The 13,763-nt window shown below is 47.5% G+C and overlaps 1 protein-coding gene across 1 annotated transcript in view; it reads left to right on the forward strand.

The window, feature by feature from the left end:
• Positions 1–10,729, forward strand: part of ARID3B (AT-rich interaction domain 3B) — a 46,594-nt gene extending 35,865 nt beyond the window's left edge. The window contains exons 6-9 of the mRNA XM_074965976.1: positions 61–320; positions 1,368–1,625; positions 4,493–4,600; positions 5,938–10,729. Coding sequence (XP_074822077.1) covers positions 61–320; positions 1,368–1,625; positions 4,493–4,600; positions 5,938–6,092 — 781 coding nt within the window. The 3' untranslated portion in view covers positions 6,093–10,729. The remainder of the gene's footprint in view (positions 1–60; positions 321–1,367; positions 1,626–4,492; positions 4,601–5,937) is intronic.
• The last annotated feature ends 3,034 nt before the right edge of the window (positions 10,730–13,763 follow it).

A 13,763-nucleotide genomic window follows, 5' to 3' on the forward strand; every position in this document is an offset into this window, starting at 1 on the left:
TTTTTCAGGTGCTGCTGAGTACACTTGCTTTGATCTCCCCTCTCCATGTGTTTCTCTCAGGTATATGAAGTACTTATATGCCTACGAATGTGAGAAGAAGTCCCTTAGCTCTCCTGCTGAGCTGCAGGCTGCGATTGATGGCAACAGGCGGGAAGGCAGACGGCCCAGCTACAGCTCCTCCTTGTTTAGTTATTCACCCACCACCACAGGGCCTCCTTCCCTCCTGTCTCCTCCAAAGATCCGCTTCCCGATCATCGGTCTGACCCCAGGCAGTGGAACCAGCAACTCCCGTCTCTCTCCAGCGGCAGCTCTCAGGAAAGGTCTGCTATTGACCTCTGTGCAGGACAGAGAATGTCTGTGGGGGGAGTAGGCAGTGGGTGAAATTCAATTTCAATGTCTGGCCAAACTTGGGTAAAAGAAAGTTTGGGGACAGTGAGAGGACTTGGATGGCTCAGGGATACAGAGCCATCAAGCTCCAGGTTAACCAGTTTACGTATGCGCTGGGTCAGTAGTGGCAGCATTGTCATTGATACTGACTAATCACCCAGGACTGCAGAGCAGGATGAGAGAGGGAAGGATAGAGGAATGAGGACAGGACTGGGATCAACCAGGAGTTACTGGGGCTCTAGACCCAGCTCCAGGTCTGACTTCCTCTGCTGCCATAGGCAAGTCACTTAACCTGTCTGCATCCCTAGTTCCCCATCTGTAAAATGGTGGGTAATTCCCAGCAATGTGGTGGAGATTAATTAGCTAATCTTTGTTAGTTGTGTGAAGGTCAAAACTGAGATAGAAATACTAAATCCTGTTAGGAAGTGTGAGTGATGCTATTAGAGGTTGTGAAAATAAGCAGCCACCCCATCTTGGGGGCGGATCGGAAATATTCTGGTAAATTTCAGAGGAAAAAAGAAAGGGCAGGGTGTGTCTCATCTGCTCACTTTAGTGCGAGTCTCCGAAGGAGTTTCAGAAGCCCAGATCCTCAAAGGATTCAGGCTCCTGATGTTCATTGGTTTCAGTGGCTATTAGGAGCCTAAATACCTTTGAGGATCTAGGCCAGGCAGACTACACCAAAATGGAGTTAAGATTACTCCAGCAAAGAGAGCAAGGAAGGTAATTCTGTTTGAGGAGTAGCAGTTCCATTTGGGAATGGTGGGGGGATTTCAGTGCCCTGGAAGTGTGAGCTGATGTTGTTAGAAACAGTCCCGTACAGTGGGAACAGGCCACAGGCTGCCATGAAATGGACTAGTAGTGTTTGGTTCCTCAGAGCAGCATTGTTGTCCCATTGTCCCCCTTCCACACTGGGCTTCAAAAGCTAAATGCTTGCACTGGGAAACTCTGTGCAGAGCTTGAGTGACTGATTGCTTTTCTAGGCGATGGCATCCCTCTGACTGTGTCCATGCCAAATCGCATTGCCATGCCAATGACCTTGGCTAACCAACAGGCAACTGTAGCAGCAAGGACGGCCACTTTGGAACAGCTGCGGGAGAGGCTGGAGGCTGGAGAGCCGCCGGAGAAGAAACTCTCGCGGATGACAGAGGAGGAGCAGCGGCTTGTCCAGCAGGCACTTCAGCGCAACCTGTTCAGCGTGGCACGGCAGATCCCCATGAAGATCAAAATCAATGGCAGGGGTGAGGAGGCTCCCATGCTAAATGAGGGGGGGTTTGTGTGCTGGAGTGAGCACCCCAAAGAGAGGAAGTCTTTCTTTAAACCCTGGGTATGTGGGCTTCACCTCAGTGCAGGACTTTAGGCAGTGGCACCCTTGCACTTATGCAACCTATCCCACTCTTTTGGGTGCGCCCACCCAGCCCATCAGCCAGAGTACCTTACCCTGGTCTGTTCTGATTCTAGTGCCAATGTGCTGCCGCAGGGCATGAATTCCCTAACTTCCCTTTGCTGCACCTGTCTTGGAGACTAAGGTGTGGCACCACCTCTTAGCTTCCCTGTCACTAAAGGCAGCAGTTTTTCATATACAGATTGCAGAAGGCAGCTAGGATGTCATGGGTATACAGTGCGTAGGAAGCCCAGGTCATAGGTGGGGAGTAAGCTGGATGGAGATCTGCATTTGTTGCTTGAGGGCCCTACTTATTATCCAGAGTTGAGTCTGGGGTTTTTTAAAGGGTCACGTGACATCTCAGATAAGGTTGGGGCTAGCGATGGTATTGCCAGTAACTGCTTCCAAGGAGAGAGGACCCTGCTTCTCCTTAGTATAGATTAATATGCCACTGCCCTGCTCCCAACCTCCAGGGAAAAGCCCCTGGCATTCTGTTGGGAGGTGACTGCCCCAAATCATAGCCTCCAGGCCCCTGCAGGCTGAGTTAGAGGTTTGAGTGTAAGCCGCACTCATGGCCAGGGGAAACTACCACTGAAAGTACTGGGTAAGTGGAGATTCCATCCTTAAAGGTCACTTGTCAGAATCAATGTAATTTTAACGTGACTTCCAAAGCTGATTAAACAGCACAGCACTTCCACCTATCTGCCCTGGGGGCTGCAGTTAGATGGAGAGTGAAGCCAGCAGTGTCTCAGAAGATTTCAGTCCAACAGCTGTTTTCTCTTCTTCAAACGTTTTGATCCATTTAAATTAAAGAGCTCAAACTCCATCTAATTGCACCTTCTGAGGCAGACACTAGGCCACAAAGGGTTGACGTTGAGTGGGGGAAGGGAAAGGGTTGTTCTGCTGGCCATTGCGCTTTATTCAACAGGAGCAGTGCTGCAGTGTGAAGCTCTGGTTGAGAGAAATACATGTGGCATGAGGTCAGATCTTGGTCCTACTGAAGCTGATGGAAGCGTTGTCACTAGCTTCAGTTGGACCAAGATTTTGCTTCCCTAAGACTATGGACCTACTTAAATGTCACACTTAAACTTCCTTAAAAAGGAATAGTGTGTGAGAGGAAGGGCAAACTTTGTGGTATGCCTTAAATCCTCTCCACCTTGCTAATGTCCTTCCCTTATCTCTCCTCGCACTGCTTCCGGCATTAAGATGCAGTTGTAGCCTCTACACCTAAAAACACGCTGATGGAGGCAATGTGGCCTAGTAGATAGACCACTGGACTGGATTCAAGGGAGACGGTTTCTATTTCTGGCTCTGCCACTGGATGACCTTGGGCAAATTCACTTTTTCTTTGTTTGTCTCAGTTTCCCCATCTGTAAAATGGAAATAATTATACTGACCTCCTTTGTAAAGTGATTTGAAATCTACTGATGAAAAACATTATAGAAGAGCTAGGGATTGTTACTATTATCTTAAGAACCACTCTTGGGTTAAATACTAGTTATGTCAATAGCAGTCCTTGCTGAGACAGCAGCCATGATATCCCAGAAGGAATGCAACATCAGATGGGAACTGGAAAAACATGTAAGATTTACACAGAAGATTTCAGTCTGAGGTGTCACCCTTGTGCATTTCCACAGGAAAAGCTCTTCTGTCCTTACCTGGCATTTGCACACTGACACAAAGCCAGCACCTCGTTGTGAGAGGTCATTGCGATGTGATGCTGCTGCTTCACAAACTCTGATCAGGATTTTAGGGCCAGGGAATGTCCCACAAAGCTGGGTGATGGGGGAACAATCCCATGTCTTTTTCCACAGATATCACAAAATTGTAATGTATCTAGTTTCTAGTGCAGCAGCTTAAAAAGGGGTCCCCAGGTATGTTCATCAAGGGAGGACGAGGTGTGACCTGTTCTAAAGGTGACCAATGTCTCTTTCTGTCTCTTATTCCTCTCCTGAGTCTGGTATTTCAGAAGATTTTGCTCCCTCAGCTGGCAGGCAGCGGTACTGCAGCGTAGCCATTGCTAACTGAGGGTATGTCTACATTGCAATAAAACACTGGCACACACCTGCAGCTGGCCTGTGGCAGCTGACTCAGGCTTGAGCTGCGGGGCTGTACAACTGCAGTGTAGATATTCAGGCTCAGGCGAGAGCCGAGAGAGCAGTGGAGGTTTCAGAATGAAGCTGAATAAAGCTACATGCTACCTATGTATCAAATAATCAGTGGGTTTCTAACCAGTTACCTCTGAAGGGCCAGGGTTGGGATCTGGCAGTGGTCACAAGCGAAACAAGTTTAGTATTGTCAAACGTCAGACAGCTCTTCACATTTACAAAAGCCTTTTTCTCCATTCAGCACCCTCTGACTCGCTACTCTGGGCGTGAGGGGGTGTACTGACAGAGCTGTACGGGGAAACCTTACATAACACTTTCCTGCATTCTGCTTTTCTTGAAATCCTGTCATTTAATAGAAGCTGATTGTAAGCAGTCCAGTGTACTTCACGGCCGGCAGGCGGGAGCGATGTACTTCCAAATTTCAGAGTCCTTCCCCCCACAAAGCAGGCCACCCGTTCATGAGTCAGCCTTGTGGGACTGGGGGGCAGGGAGGGCTTGGTTCAGTTTTCACTGCAGAGGGGAGGTGAAAGAAGGACCCTCTAAGCACTAGATTGTCCCTGGGTAGTGCAGTGGAGACCCAGCGCAACCTAACTCACAACTCTCCTTTCCCCAACAGAAGATAAACCAGATGCTGCGGCGGCGGCAGCGGCAGCGTTGCATTTGTCACCCAGTGGCATTGGGAGTATTAACATGTCTGTGGAGATTAACGGCACAATCTATGCTGGTGAGAAAGCAACAGCTGCCCAGAGCAGTGGTGCAGCAGGGGAAAGCAGCTCTTGTTTGAATGCAGGATACTTTTAATGGATATAAATTTGCCAAACACAAAATCCAAAACTTTCGTTGCTTTGAGAGAGCCTTGAGTTGACACAGGAGCTGCTTTTCCACAGTCCTCTGCACCGCTCTGTCAAGATGGCCCCTTCTTATGTTTTTTTTAATATATTCGAGATCGTTCTAAATGCTACTGCTTGGCGATTCCGCCTTTGTGTGTGCTGTTTGTAGATATTCTGATCACTTTGCCCAGTTTTCGGATTTGATCTCTGTGTACACTGGCCCTCTGCCTGAGGGTACATCTGCACTTCAGTCAGGAGATGTGATTGCAGCCCGTGTAGACATACCTGAGCTAGATTGGGTCTAGCGAGGCCAAAGCAAGCTTGAGTAACGATATCCGTGAAGCCACGGCAGCCGAGGCTGTGGCGGCTCAAGAGCATACGCAGGGTTCTGGGTGGGTGGGGTTAGCCCATGCAGCCACGCTTTCACTATATTGTTGTTCGAGCTAGCTAGATCAAAGCTAGTTCAGGTCTGTCTACGTGTGCTGCAACCGCATCTCCTGATTGCAGGTTAGACACACCCATAGAGTGAAGTAGTTTTGATTGCAGAGCTTCTGTACAAGCAGCATTTCACTGTAATGCGAGAAAGAACTATCTGGCAAGACATCCCTCCCTACCTTCACCCTGAGTGTGGTACCAGGGCTGCCTTTCATCCCTTGCTGCTATAGGAGATACTGCCAGCCCTGAGTGAAGGGGAACTTTTGGAATCTCTTTCCTCCTGCCGAGAAGCAGCTTTAACCAGACTAGCTTCTCTTCGCCCCCTTCTGAGGAGTGTCAATTTCTCTTTACATTCCTCACTCCTGCTCAGTTGGGTGGTGATCCCCTCTGAAGGCCACATTTAACACTTCTCTAGGTGGGTGCAGAGTGCTGCATTCCCAGTGGCGTAGCTCAGTGGAACTCAGTTCTAGCGGAGCGAAAGTGCATTGAAAACGGCATCGAAGCTGTTGGGGATTTTCAAGCAAAGCGTCACTCTTATCAGCCTTTGTTCTAAGCAAGTTCTGCTGTATTCGTTCCAGTTGCACTGTTGCTGCAGCATCCTGAACCTGCTTGATTGGATTGGGCTAACTCTCGCTGGTAGAATTCCCTGAGCCCTGTTCTAAAATCTCTGGGGTTGGTAGACTCTTCTCCTCTCCAGCCATGTACATAGGTCTGGGCTAGCCAGTTGCTTCTCCTTAAGCACTATGTTGTTCTGGTGTCCCAGTAACCCGGTTCCAAATCCATCTCTGTCCTGCAGGAGTTCTGTTTGCCCAGAAGCCCGTCGTCCATCTAATTGCAGGATCCAGCACCCAAAGCACCTGCAGTAGCAGCAGCAGCTCCCACTGCTCTCCTAGCCCAACCTCGTCCAGGGGCACCCCCAGCGCAGAGCCCTCAACCAGCTGGTCTCTCTGACGGATGGGGGAGCGGGCTCTCTCTCTCATTAGCCTCAGGCAGCTTTGCCCTCTCCGTTCAAGGCAGAGAGCGAGCCAGGAAGGAGTCGCACAGATTACCTCATCTCAAGGAACCTGCTCTGCGGTTGGTCAATGGCCAGACGATGAAACCTTCTGTGCTGGCGAGTTTGCATTGCCTGTTTGTCCAGCTTTTTTTATTATTTTTTCAGGTTTGACTGTGTTCCTGATGGGGGGTTGGGGCGAAGGGAAGGGGGCATGCGGCATTTTTCAATCAGGGATTGTCTCTAGGGGCTGTGGGTTTGCAGATGACTGAGACATCATCATGGCAGGCGGAAGGAGCAAGGAGGTAGTAATTGGGGTGAGGGAAGGGTTCCTGTTCTCTAATCAACAGCTGCATGGACTTCCCTAATATAACATAGTGTATTGACAATCCTACGCCCAGAGCAACTTTGGTCTCTTTTCACCTTGTATTTGTTCCCTCTTGCGGTCGCTTGCAGAGGAGTTGTGCAGGTTGATAGCGAGCAAGTCTCATCTAGTCATCCATTCTGTCTCCACTGTGATCAGCCTCCTGATGCTGTCTCCTGTGTGTTAGACTAGGCTGAAGGGCAAATGGTCACTAATGCTGGATTCACAGGAGACTTGCATGACTTCTTCCTCCTTTGGCATCTACCTCTCTAGGGTCCTGGCAGCACACGGAGGACTCTCCCACCTCTGTATCTGATACAGCGAGATGGATACGGTCTTTAGTCCAGCTAGTCGTCTCCCATGGCCAGTGCAAACCTGGACCCTACTGTTTTTTCCAGGCCTTTGCCCCGCCTAGTTTTAAATGCCCCACCAATGGCCCTTGCACTGCTTCCCTTGGGGGAGCATTGGACAGGCTAAATAAACTCACCACTGCAGCCTTTATCTTGATAGTCATCCTGACTTTTCTGTTGCTTGATGTCATCCCTTTGCTCCTAGTTCTAGCTCCTTGGCCCTTGATAGAACTGGGTTTGCACCAAATGGTGATTTCGTGCAGCGCTTCCTCTCCTGTGTGTTTCATTAGCCTCTCCATCCTGTCCCCACACAGACACATCAGCTGTGGGCCACTGTCACCCAAAGGAGATACAAGGTGATGCTGGCAATCTGCTGAGCTGTGTGTGTGTGTCTATTCATGTAATACACACGTTTTTCAGTTGGGCTCTTGCCAGGTATCTTGCAGCATACTCCAAATCACAGCCATCGATCACGAGGCTCACCTGGGCTAAAGGGACAGAAGAGCCGGACCTGGGACAGCTCCCCATGGGTGCATCCCAGTTGAATGAGGACATGGGCCTCTAGTTGCGGAGAGAGGGAAGAAAATCTCCCCCCATTCCCAGTAAATTCCCGATGTGGGGAGCTAGGGCTGCTTTAGTCCATCATTCCTCCTTTGTCAGCCAAGTTAGTTCCTCGGCTCACTTCCATTGACCCAACTCCTTGCTGTTGCACTCCCCGCACACAGGCACCCTGCTGTCCTCTCCCCTCCCGCAGCACATAGGTCAGGTTCTTCCCTGCCCTGGTGATGTTCTCACAGTCTGTGGATCTGAGCCTTCCCGCTCCCGCCCCCGCCCTGGTGATGTCTCTTCCATCGTGCAGGCCTGAGTCAGGTTCTTTTGAGCAGATGAAATACCTCAGATATGGACTTGTTATTGTGTTACCTCTTCAGGAAGTATTGGCATATCTTAAAGCTTGTTTTTATATGTGTTTTGCTGACTTTGTTTTTAATTTTTATTTTTTATTGTAGCACCAAAGACAACAAAGCTGAGTGAAGGAGCAGGTGGCTTCCCTGTCCTTAGCATAGCCTGGAGACAGTTCCAGCAGCATTGACCCAGGAGCTGGGCATGCGGACAGGGCAATAGAGGAGGACAGATGCAGGTAGAGAAGGAAAACAGGGCAGATTTATTTCTCAGGCTGGCTTGAGTTTCAGGATTTCCCCTCAGAGTGAACGGTGGGGTGTCCCCAGTGGGGTTCAAGTGGTCCCAATGTGTGTTACAGAACTCTGTGATCTAGTACTGGGCTTATCTTTAGCAAGTTTTATTAGAACAGCTTTGAAGATAACAATCCTGTCTACACTACAGATTTTGCTAGGCCTCCTGACGTGTTAAAGTACAGTTCACTCTTCCAGTGTGGGCAGGACCAAACACCTGAATTGTGCTGCAGCTTTGGATTTTACCGGTAGGATTCGGTCACACAGATAAAAATACACCTGAGTCCCGTTTATGCGATGAGACCAAACCATGTTGTGTGCTACCATATTGTACCCAAATGGTGCATTGTGGTAGCTTTTCATGGAGCAGACAGGACCTAAATACTGGAATGTGTTCTAGGTTCTGCTTTCACTTATGTTGTAAAGGCCTGTGTTACCAAACTCTGCAACCATCCCCATATTTAGGGGGTTGAAATACAATTTGGTAACATAAGTCTAATCGACATTGTAACTCTCTTCACAGGCAAGATGATCAGCTGGCTTGAAATTAGTTTGTTATAGCATGGTCTGTTGGGCTGTCATGTTACCCACTGAAACACGCAGCGTGCAGTGCCCTTTCAGATCTGTCTGTACTTGGAGCAGAGCCGTGCTAGCTCCCACCATGTGTATGAAAGGTTATTGCTCGCAGGGTTCTAGCACAGTTTCTTTGGGCAGTGGTTTTTCAGAGAGTCCTGCTGCAGACTGATCCCCCTCAGCAATCTATTGGACAGTTTTCTATCATAGTTCTAAGGCAACAGTCCCTGTTAGCAACAGCCACGCATCACATGGTCATAACTAGCCCAGTTCTGCTCTCGGTGTCTAAAGAATCTAAGGGGTTCTCTGCTCTACACAGGCAAGCAGTCAGTGTTGGGGGATGGCCTAACAGTCACCTAGCCATGTTATCACTCAATTGGCTCTTGCCTGTGTAGATGGGACAGAACCATCTTATCAGATTGGTATTACAGCCCTCTGAAGGCAAGGATGTAAAATCTGGATGTAAATTATGAGTTAACTCTATTGAAGCCAGTGTAAAATTAGTTTGAGATGAGAATTCAGCCCAGGGGCAACCGAACAGCTTAGTGACATTGTTAGAACACCCAACACCTCGAGGCAAGATCAAACTGCATTAAGAGGTTTGATGGACTGTAATACAAGGATAACTTACCTCAAGTCAGCTTGCCTGCACAGCTGGAAATTAAGCCATTGCACATTTTCCCCCCTCTCCAGCCCATAAGTGTCACAGATGCCTCCCTGTAGTCCGAAAGTGCATTTAAGTAAGAGCTTATAAACTGATCCGAGGTTCTCTGTACTGAAATTGTAAGGTACCACTTTGGGAGCCAGTCTCGGGTCAGGCTGTTGGAGCAAGCTCCGAACTGTGAACAAAGCACCTTCTAACGTCAACAGCATTTAACCTCAGAGTGAGGGATGCACACTGGGCCTGAGCCAAAGCCCACTGAAGCTAATCCCTCCAGGGGGAGGGATAGCTCAGTGGTTTGAGCATTGGCCTGCTAAACCCAGGATTGTGAGTTCAATCCTTGAGGGGGCCATTTAGGGATCGGGGGCAAAAATTGGGGATTGGTCCTGCTTTGAGCAGGGGGTTGGACTAGATGACCTCCTGAGGTCCCTTCCAACCCTGATATTCTATGATTAATAGGGAGTTTTTCCACTGACTTCAGTAGACTTTGGATCAGACCCATTATAAAAAACTGGAGGTAACTTTATAACAAATTGTTTAAAAGAGTATTTTCCCAATGATAGGTGGCTAACCAATAAATAACGCCAGTGTAACAATCACTGCGGATGGCTCCAAGAGGAAGGGTGTCCTAACTGGCTGGTGAAATGGTAATTTCTCTCCTGGTGAAATATTCCAAGAGAACCGTGATGCTCCATCTTTATATCTACTGTGTAACGTATCACAGCTTCAGAAAGGGAGCCCTGTCCCCCAGAAGCAGCAGCAGCAGTGCCTTTGTGGGCACCGGCATATCCCCTTAGTCCCAGAATTCTCTGCTTCTTTGTGATATGATCCATTACCACTCATGGAAAGAGCATGTACCATAGAACAGGTGACCAGACACTGAACAGTAAAGGCCAGGCTGGAGACTTAGAAGCCCAAGGGCCAGGTCTAATTTGCATATACAAATTTAATGAATGTGCTTTGAATAATTTCAATTTAAAACGAAGTACACCCATCCCTCACAGTCAGTCAGGCTTGATGGTGAACAAGAATCACTTGCTGGTTGAGTTCATCAGCAATAAAACCCTGCACTGGACAAGCTTTTTCCCCAACTTGATGCTCCAGTAAGAGTGGATCTGAGCCTGTGGTGGCGTTTTAGGCCTCAGGAGGCACCTGCTGTAGGACGCTCCCCTGCCCGTGTGTATTAGTTTATATTATACGGCTTAGCTGGTCTCATTAGCAGACACTGTGACTTCTTTTTAACAGGCAGTCAAATTATTTATAATGCACCTGTCCTGAGGCAGGTTCTGCCTTGGGGCATCCTCTCTCCTATTGCCTTCAGTGGAAGCTGTATGCACCCACGCATTTGTGGGGACCAGACTTTGGCCCTGATGCATTTGTGAATCTTGCAGACCTCCAGGGCATTTCATTGTCTCAAACGCTGAGATTTTTTCCAGAGTCGGGGGATCTTTATAATTGTCCTGTTTCTTTTTTGGGGGTGGGGGTGGGGATTATTTCCCAAGGATAGGGCTAGGGGATACCTATTTTTCCTTATGCTTTATTCTCTTGTCCCGGGGAGCAGAGGTTAATATTGGGTGTTTTGCTTGCGTATCACGTGCTACCATTGTGTTTTCTTGCACAGAAAGCTACTCGAATCACTGAACCGATAAACTGCTTTGACACTACTAGAGTATTAATGTTTATAAGCTTTACACAGCTAGTCTGGAAATAGACAGGAACTAACAGATTGTTTTTTATCAAATTCAGGGAAAGAATAAAGTTGGGACGTGTAACAGATACCTCAGTAAAATAAGCTGCAACAATAAACTATTCTCTCATTAGCTGGCTACAAGGATCAGCCATTCAGACTGTGAATACTAACCCTTTCCCTAGCCTGAGCTTGATACTAGCACTTGGCTTGATGCACATTTTGCTTAGATCCAGATATTCCTGCTGAGCTGCCAGGTTTTAGGGACAGAGGTATAGAAACCAGCAGCAGATACAGGGTGGAGGGCTGGGAGTGGGGGCGTGTCTCCTCAGCTCCAATCCATTTAACTCAGAATGTTGAAGATTGTATGGCACTCAGGGGTTTTGATATTGCAGGAAGGACTGTTCCTGGTGTGAAGTGTTCCGTTTTGCAGTGTGTCTAATCACCTTGAAACTCCAGAGCAATTAGGGTTTCGCGACAAGCATCCAAAAGGGGCCATCTGGAGGCAAAGGTGCAGTGGGCCAGCAGCAGCAGCCAAGCGCTGTTTTCAGAATGAAGTGGGTGCAGACGTGCTGTCTGGTTTCCAAACCAGGTCCACACAGAGAGCCACCTCCTGTCCTCTTACATTCGATACCAGTGTTTTCTGGTAGTACATGAAGATGGAAAGGATGGAGTCCAGCTCAGAAACAAGCCTCAAACTGCACAGGTGGAGCTGTTAGCAATCAGCTCCTGGAACAAATGTGAATGTGTCACACAGTCCTTTGGTTGCTGCATATGATCTCCAAATGGATTCAAACAAGAAGACATTTTAACTGAACAGCAGCAGCCTTGCTACTAGTTTTGTTACCTATTTAAAAAAAAATGTGATAGCCTAGGCAGTGGATAAATACCTCAGACGTCTGCTTCCAACAAGTGTCTGTATATGTTGTTGTTGGGTTTTTCTATCTTACATGTTATCTGAATGTTTATATTCCAATAAACTTCTACCTCTTCATATGATGACCCTGCAGATATGTTTTGTTCCATTGACTGGGCTGGGAATCAAACTTGCCACTCCAGGTTTCTGGACTCAGGCTGACTTTTTAAACACAAATGGAAGGTGCAGTAGTTTTATGGGCCACTATGCCTATGACCTTGCAGCTAACAGCCTCCCATTACAGATCTGTGCATGGTAAGGGGCCAGATACCAGTAACAGTTTGTACTTCTATAATGCCTTTCATCAGAGGATTTCCAAGCACTTGGCAGACATTAAGCGTTGGAGCCTTGAGCCAAATGAGTATTATCTGCATTTTACAGATGGCTAAATGAATATGCACAGACAAGGTGACATGCCATAAGCCACACATACATCAGTGTAAAGCCAGGAATAGAACTTGAGTCCTGCCACTCGATTCCCACCTCTGACCAGTAGACGCACTCCATCCCAGTGTGAGATGGCCCCTTCTGAGAGAGAGAAAGAAGGACATATGCACACAACCACCCACCCACCCCTAACTACCTCCAGCAATATATGCCAAAGCTGTGTATTGGGGTTCTTAGCCCTTTTTCTATCCAGTTTTAGAGAATTTTAGAGAGCTAAAACGAATTTGATATTTTTTTTTAACATAAAGTGCTAGGAATTTAATCCTGGGTGGATTCCAGGTCCTAGATGTACACTAATGAAATCATATTATCCCTCTGCACCTGTTAGTGTGGGGGAAGTACCCCCAAAGACTAAAATGGAAGTAAACTAACACTTACAGATATGGATCTGTAAGTGTCAAGGCTGATCCCTGAACCAATCTGCCAAGTTCTTTTTCATTTTCTTTGTCTGATGGTCCCTAGGTTTTGTGAAGGGTTCTTTTATCTTGTTACAGTTCAGGGTTGGAGTTTGTCATATATACGTTACATCCAATCCTTTGGGAGATCCTCTTTGTGATGGTCCTCTTGTCTCAGACTCTCACACCTATCAGGAATGATGGGTCTGGTTTTGAAAAGTCTCTGCTGTTGACAGTGGAGTATGTGGATTGAGAGAGGATGCAGCCTAGCCCATGTCATGATAGTAGGGCACTTGAGGATGAATTGAGCAATATTTTAAAACTACCCCAGTAAATTGAAAATTAACACAAAATTATCCCAGTAAATTAATGAACAAAAATTTGTTTTGTTAATTTTTAATTTATTGGGGTAACTTTTTAAATGTGTTTCGCTCATACTCACTTCTGAGTGGAATTTTACGAGATGACTTAAGTGGCATGTTGCTGGGCCACAACTTGATGTTTGCTGTTTCAGAATTGGGCTTTAGTGTGATGCTGAATTCTGTGATTTCTGGGTATCCTCCTCTACTTCTGTGGCAGGGTTGGGAGGCTTAGATTTGTCAAGTGCTTGGAGATCCTTGGATGATCTGCAAGGTATTCTTAGATCAGCCCTAGAGTCTCCTGGGGGGCAGTGAGCTGGAAAAGTATCAATTTGTGACACATGTAGTGTGGGAACTAGCTGTAGGTGGCAGGAACTGGTTTCCAAATCCCGCCAACTGTACTATTCAGTGATTATAAGAACTTGTAATACTTCAACTATTTTCTGGTTACTCAGGAGACCGCAGAGTTGTTCTTCCAGTTGTTGAACCAGTTTGGCAGTTGGATGGAAACTAGTTCCGATTCCTTCACATCGGAGTTTACCTGTCACCAGTGATGGCCTTGCTTTGGAAGTTGGCTCATTCTGGCACTTGGCACAAATACATAACTTCTATAATAGAAACCAGAGAAGGAAAATACCTCTTGGGTGCCATCTGATCTCCCCTACCCACCCCCCTCTGGTTCAGTTAGG

The sequence above is a fragment of the Natator depressus genome, chromosome 10, assembly GCF_965152275.1.
Source record: "Natator depressus isolate rNatDep1 chromosome 10, rNatDep2.hap1, whole genome shotgun sequence".
NCBI lineage: Eukaryota > Metazoa > Chordata > Testudines > Cheloniidae > Natator > Natator depressus.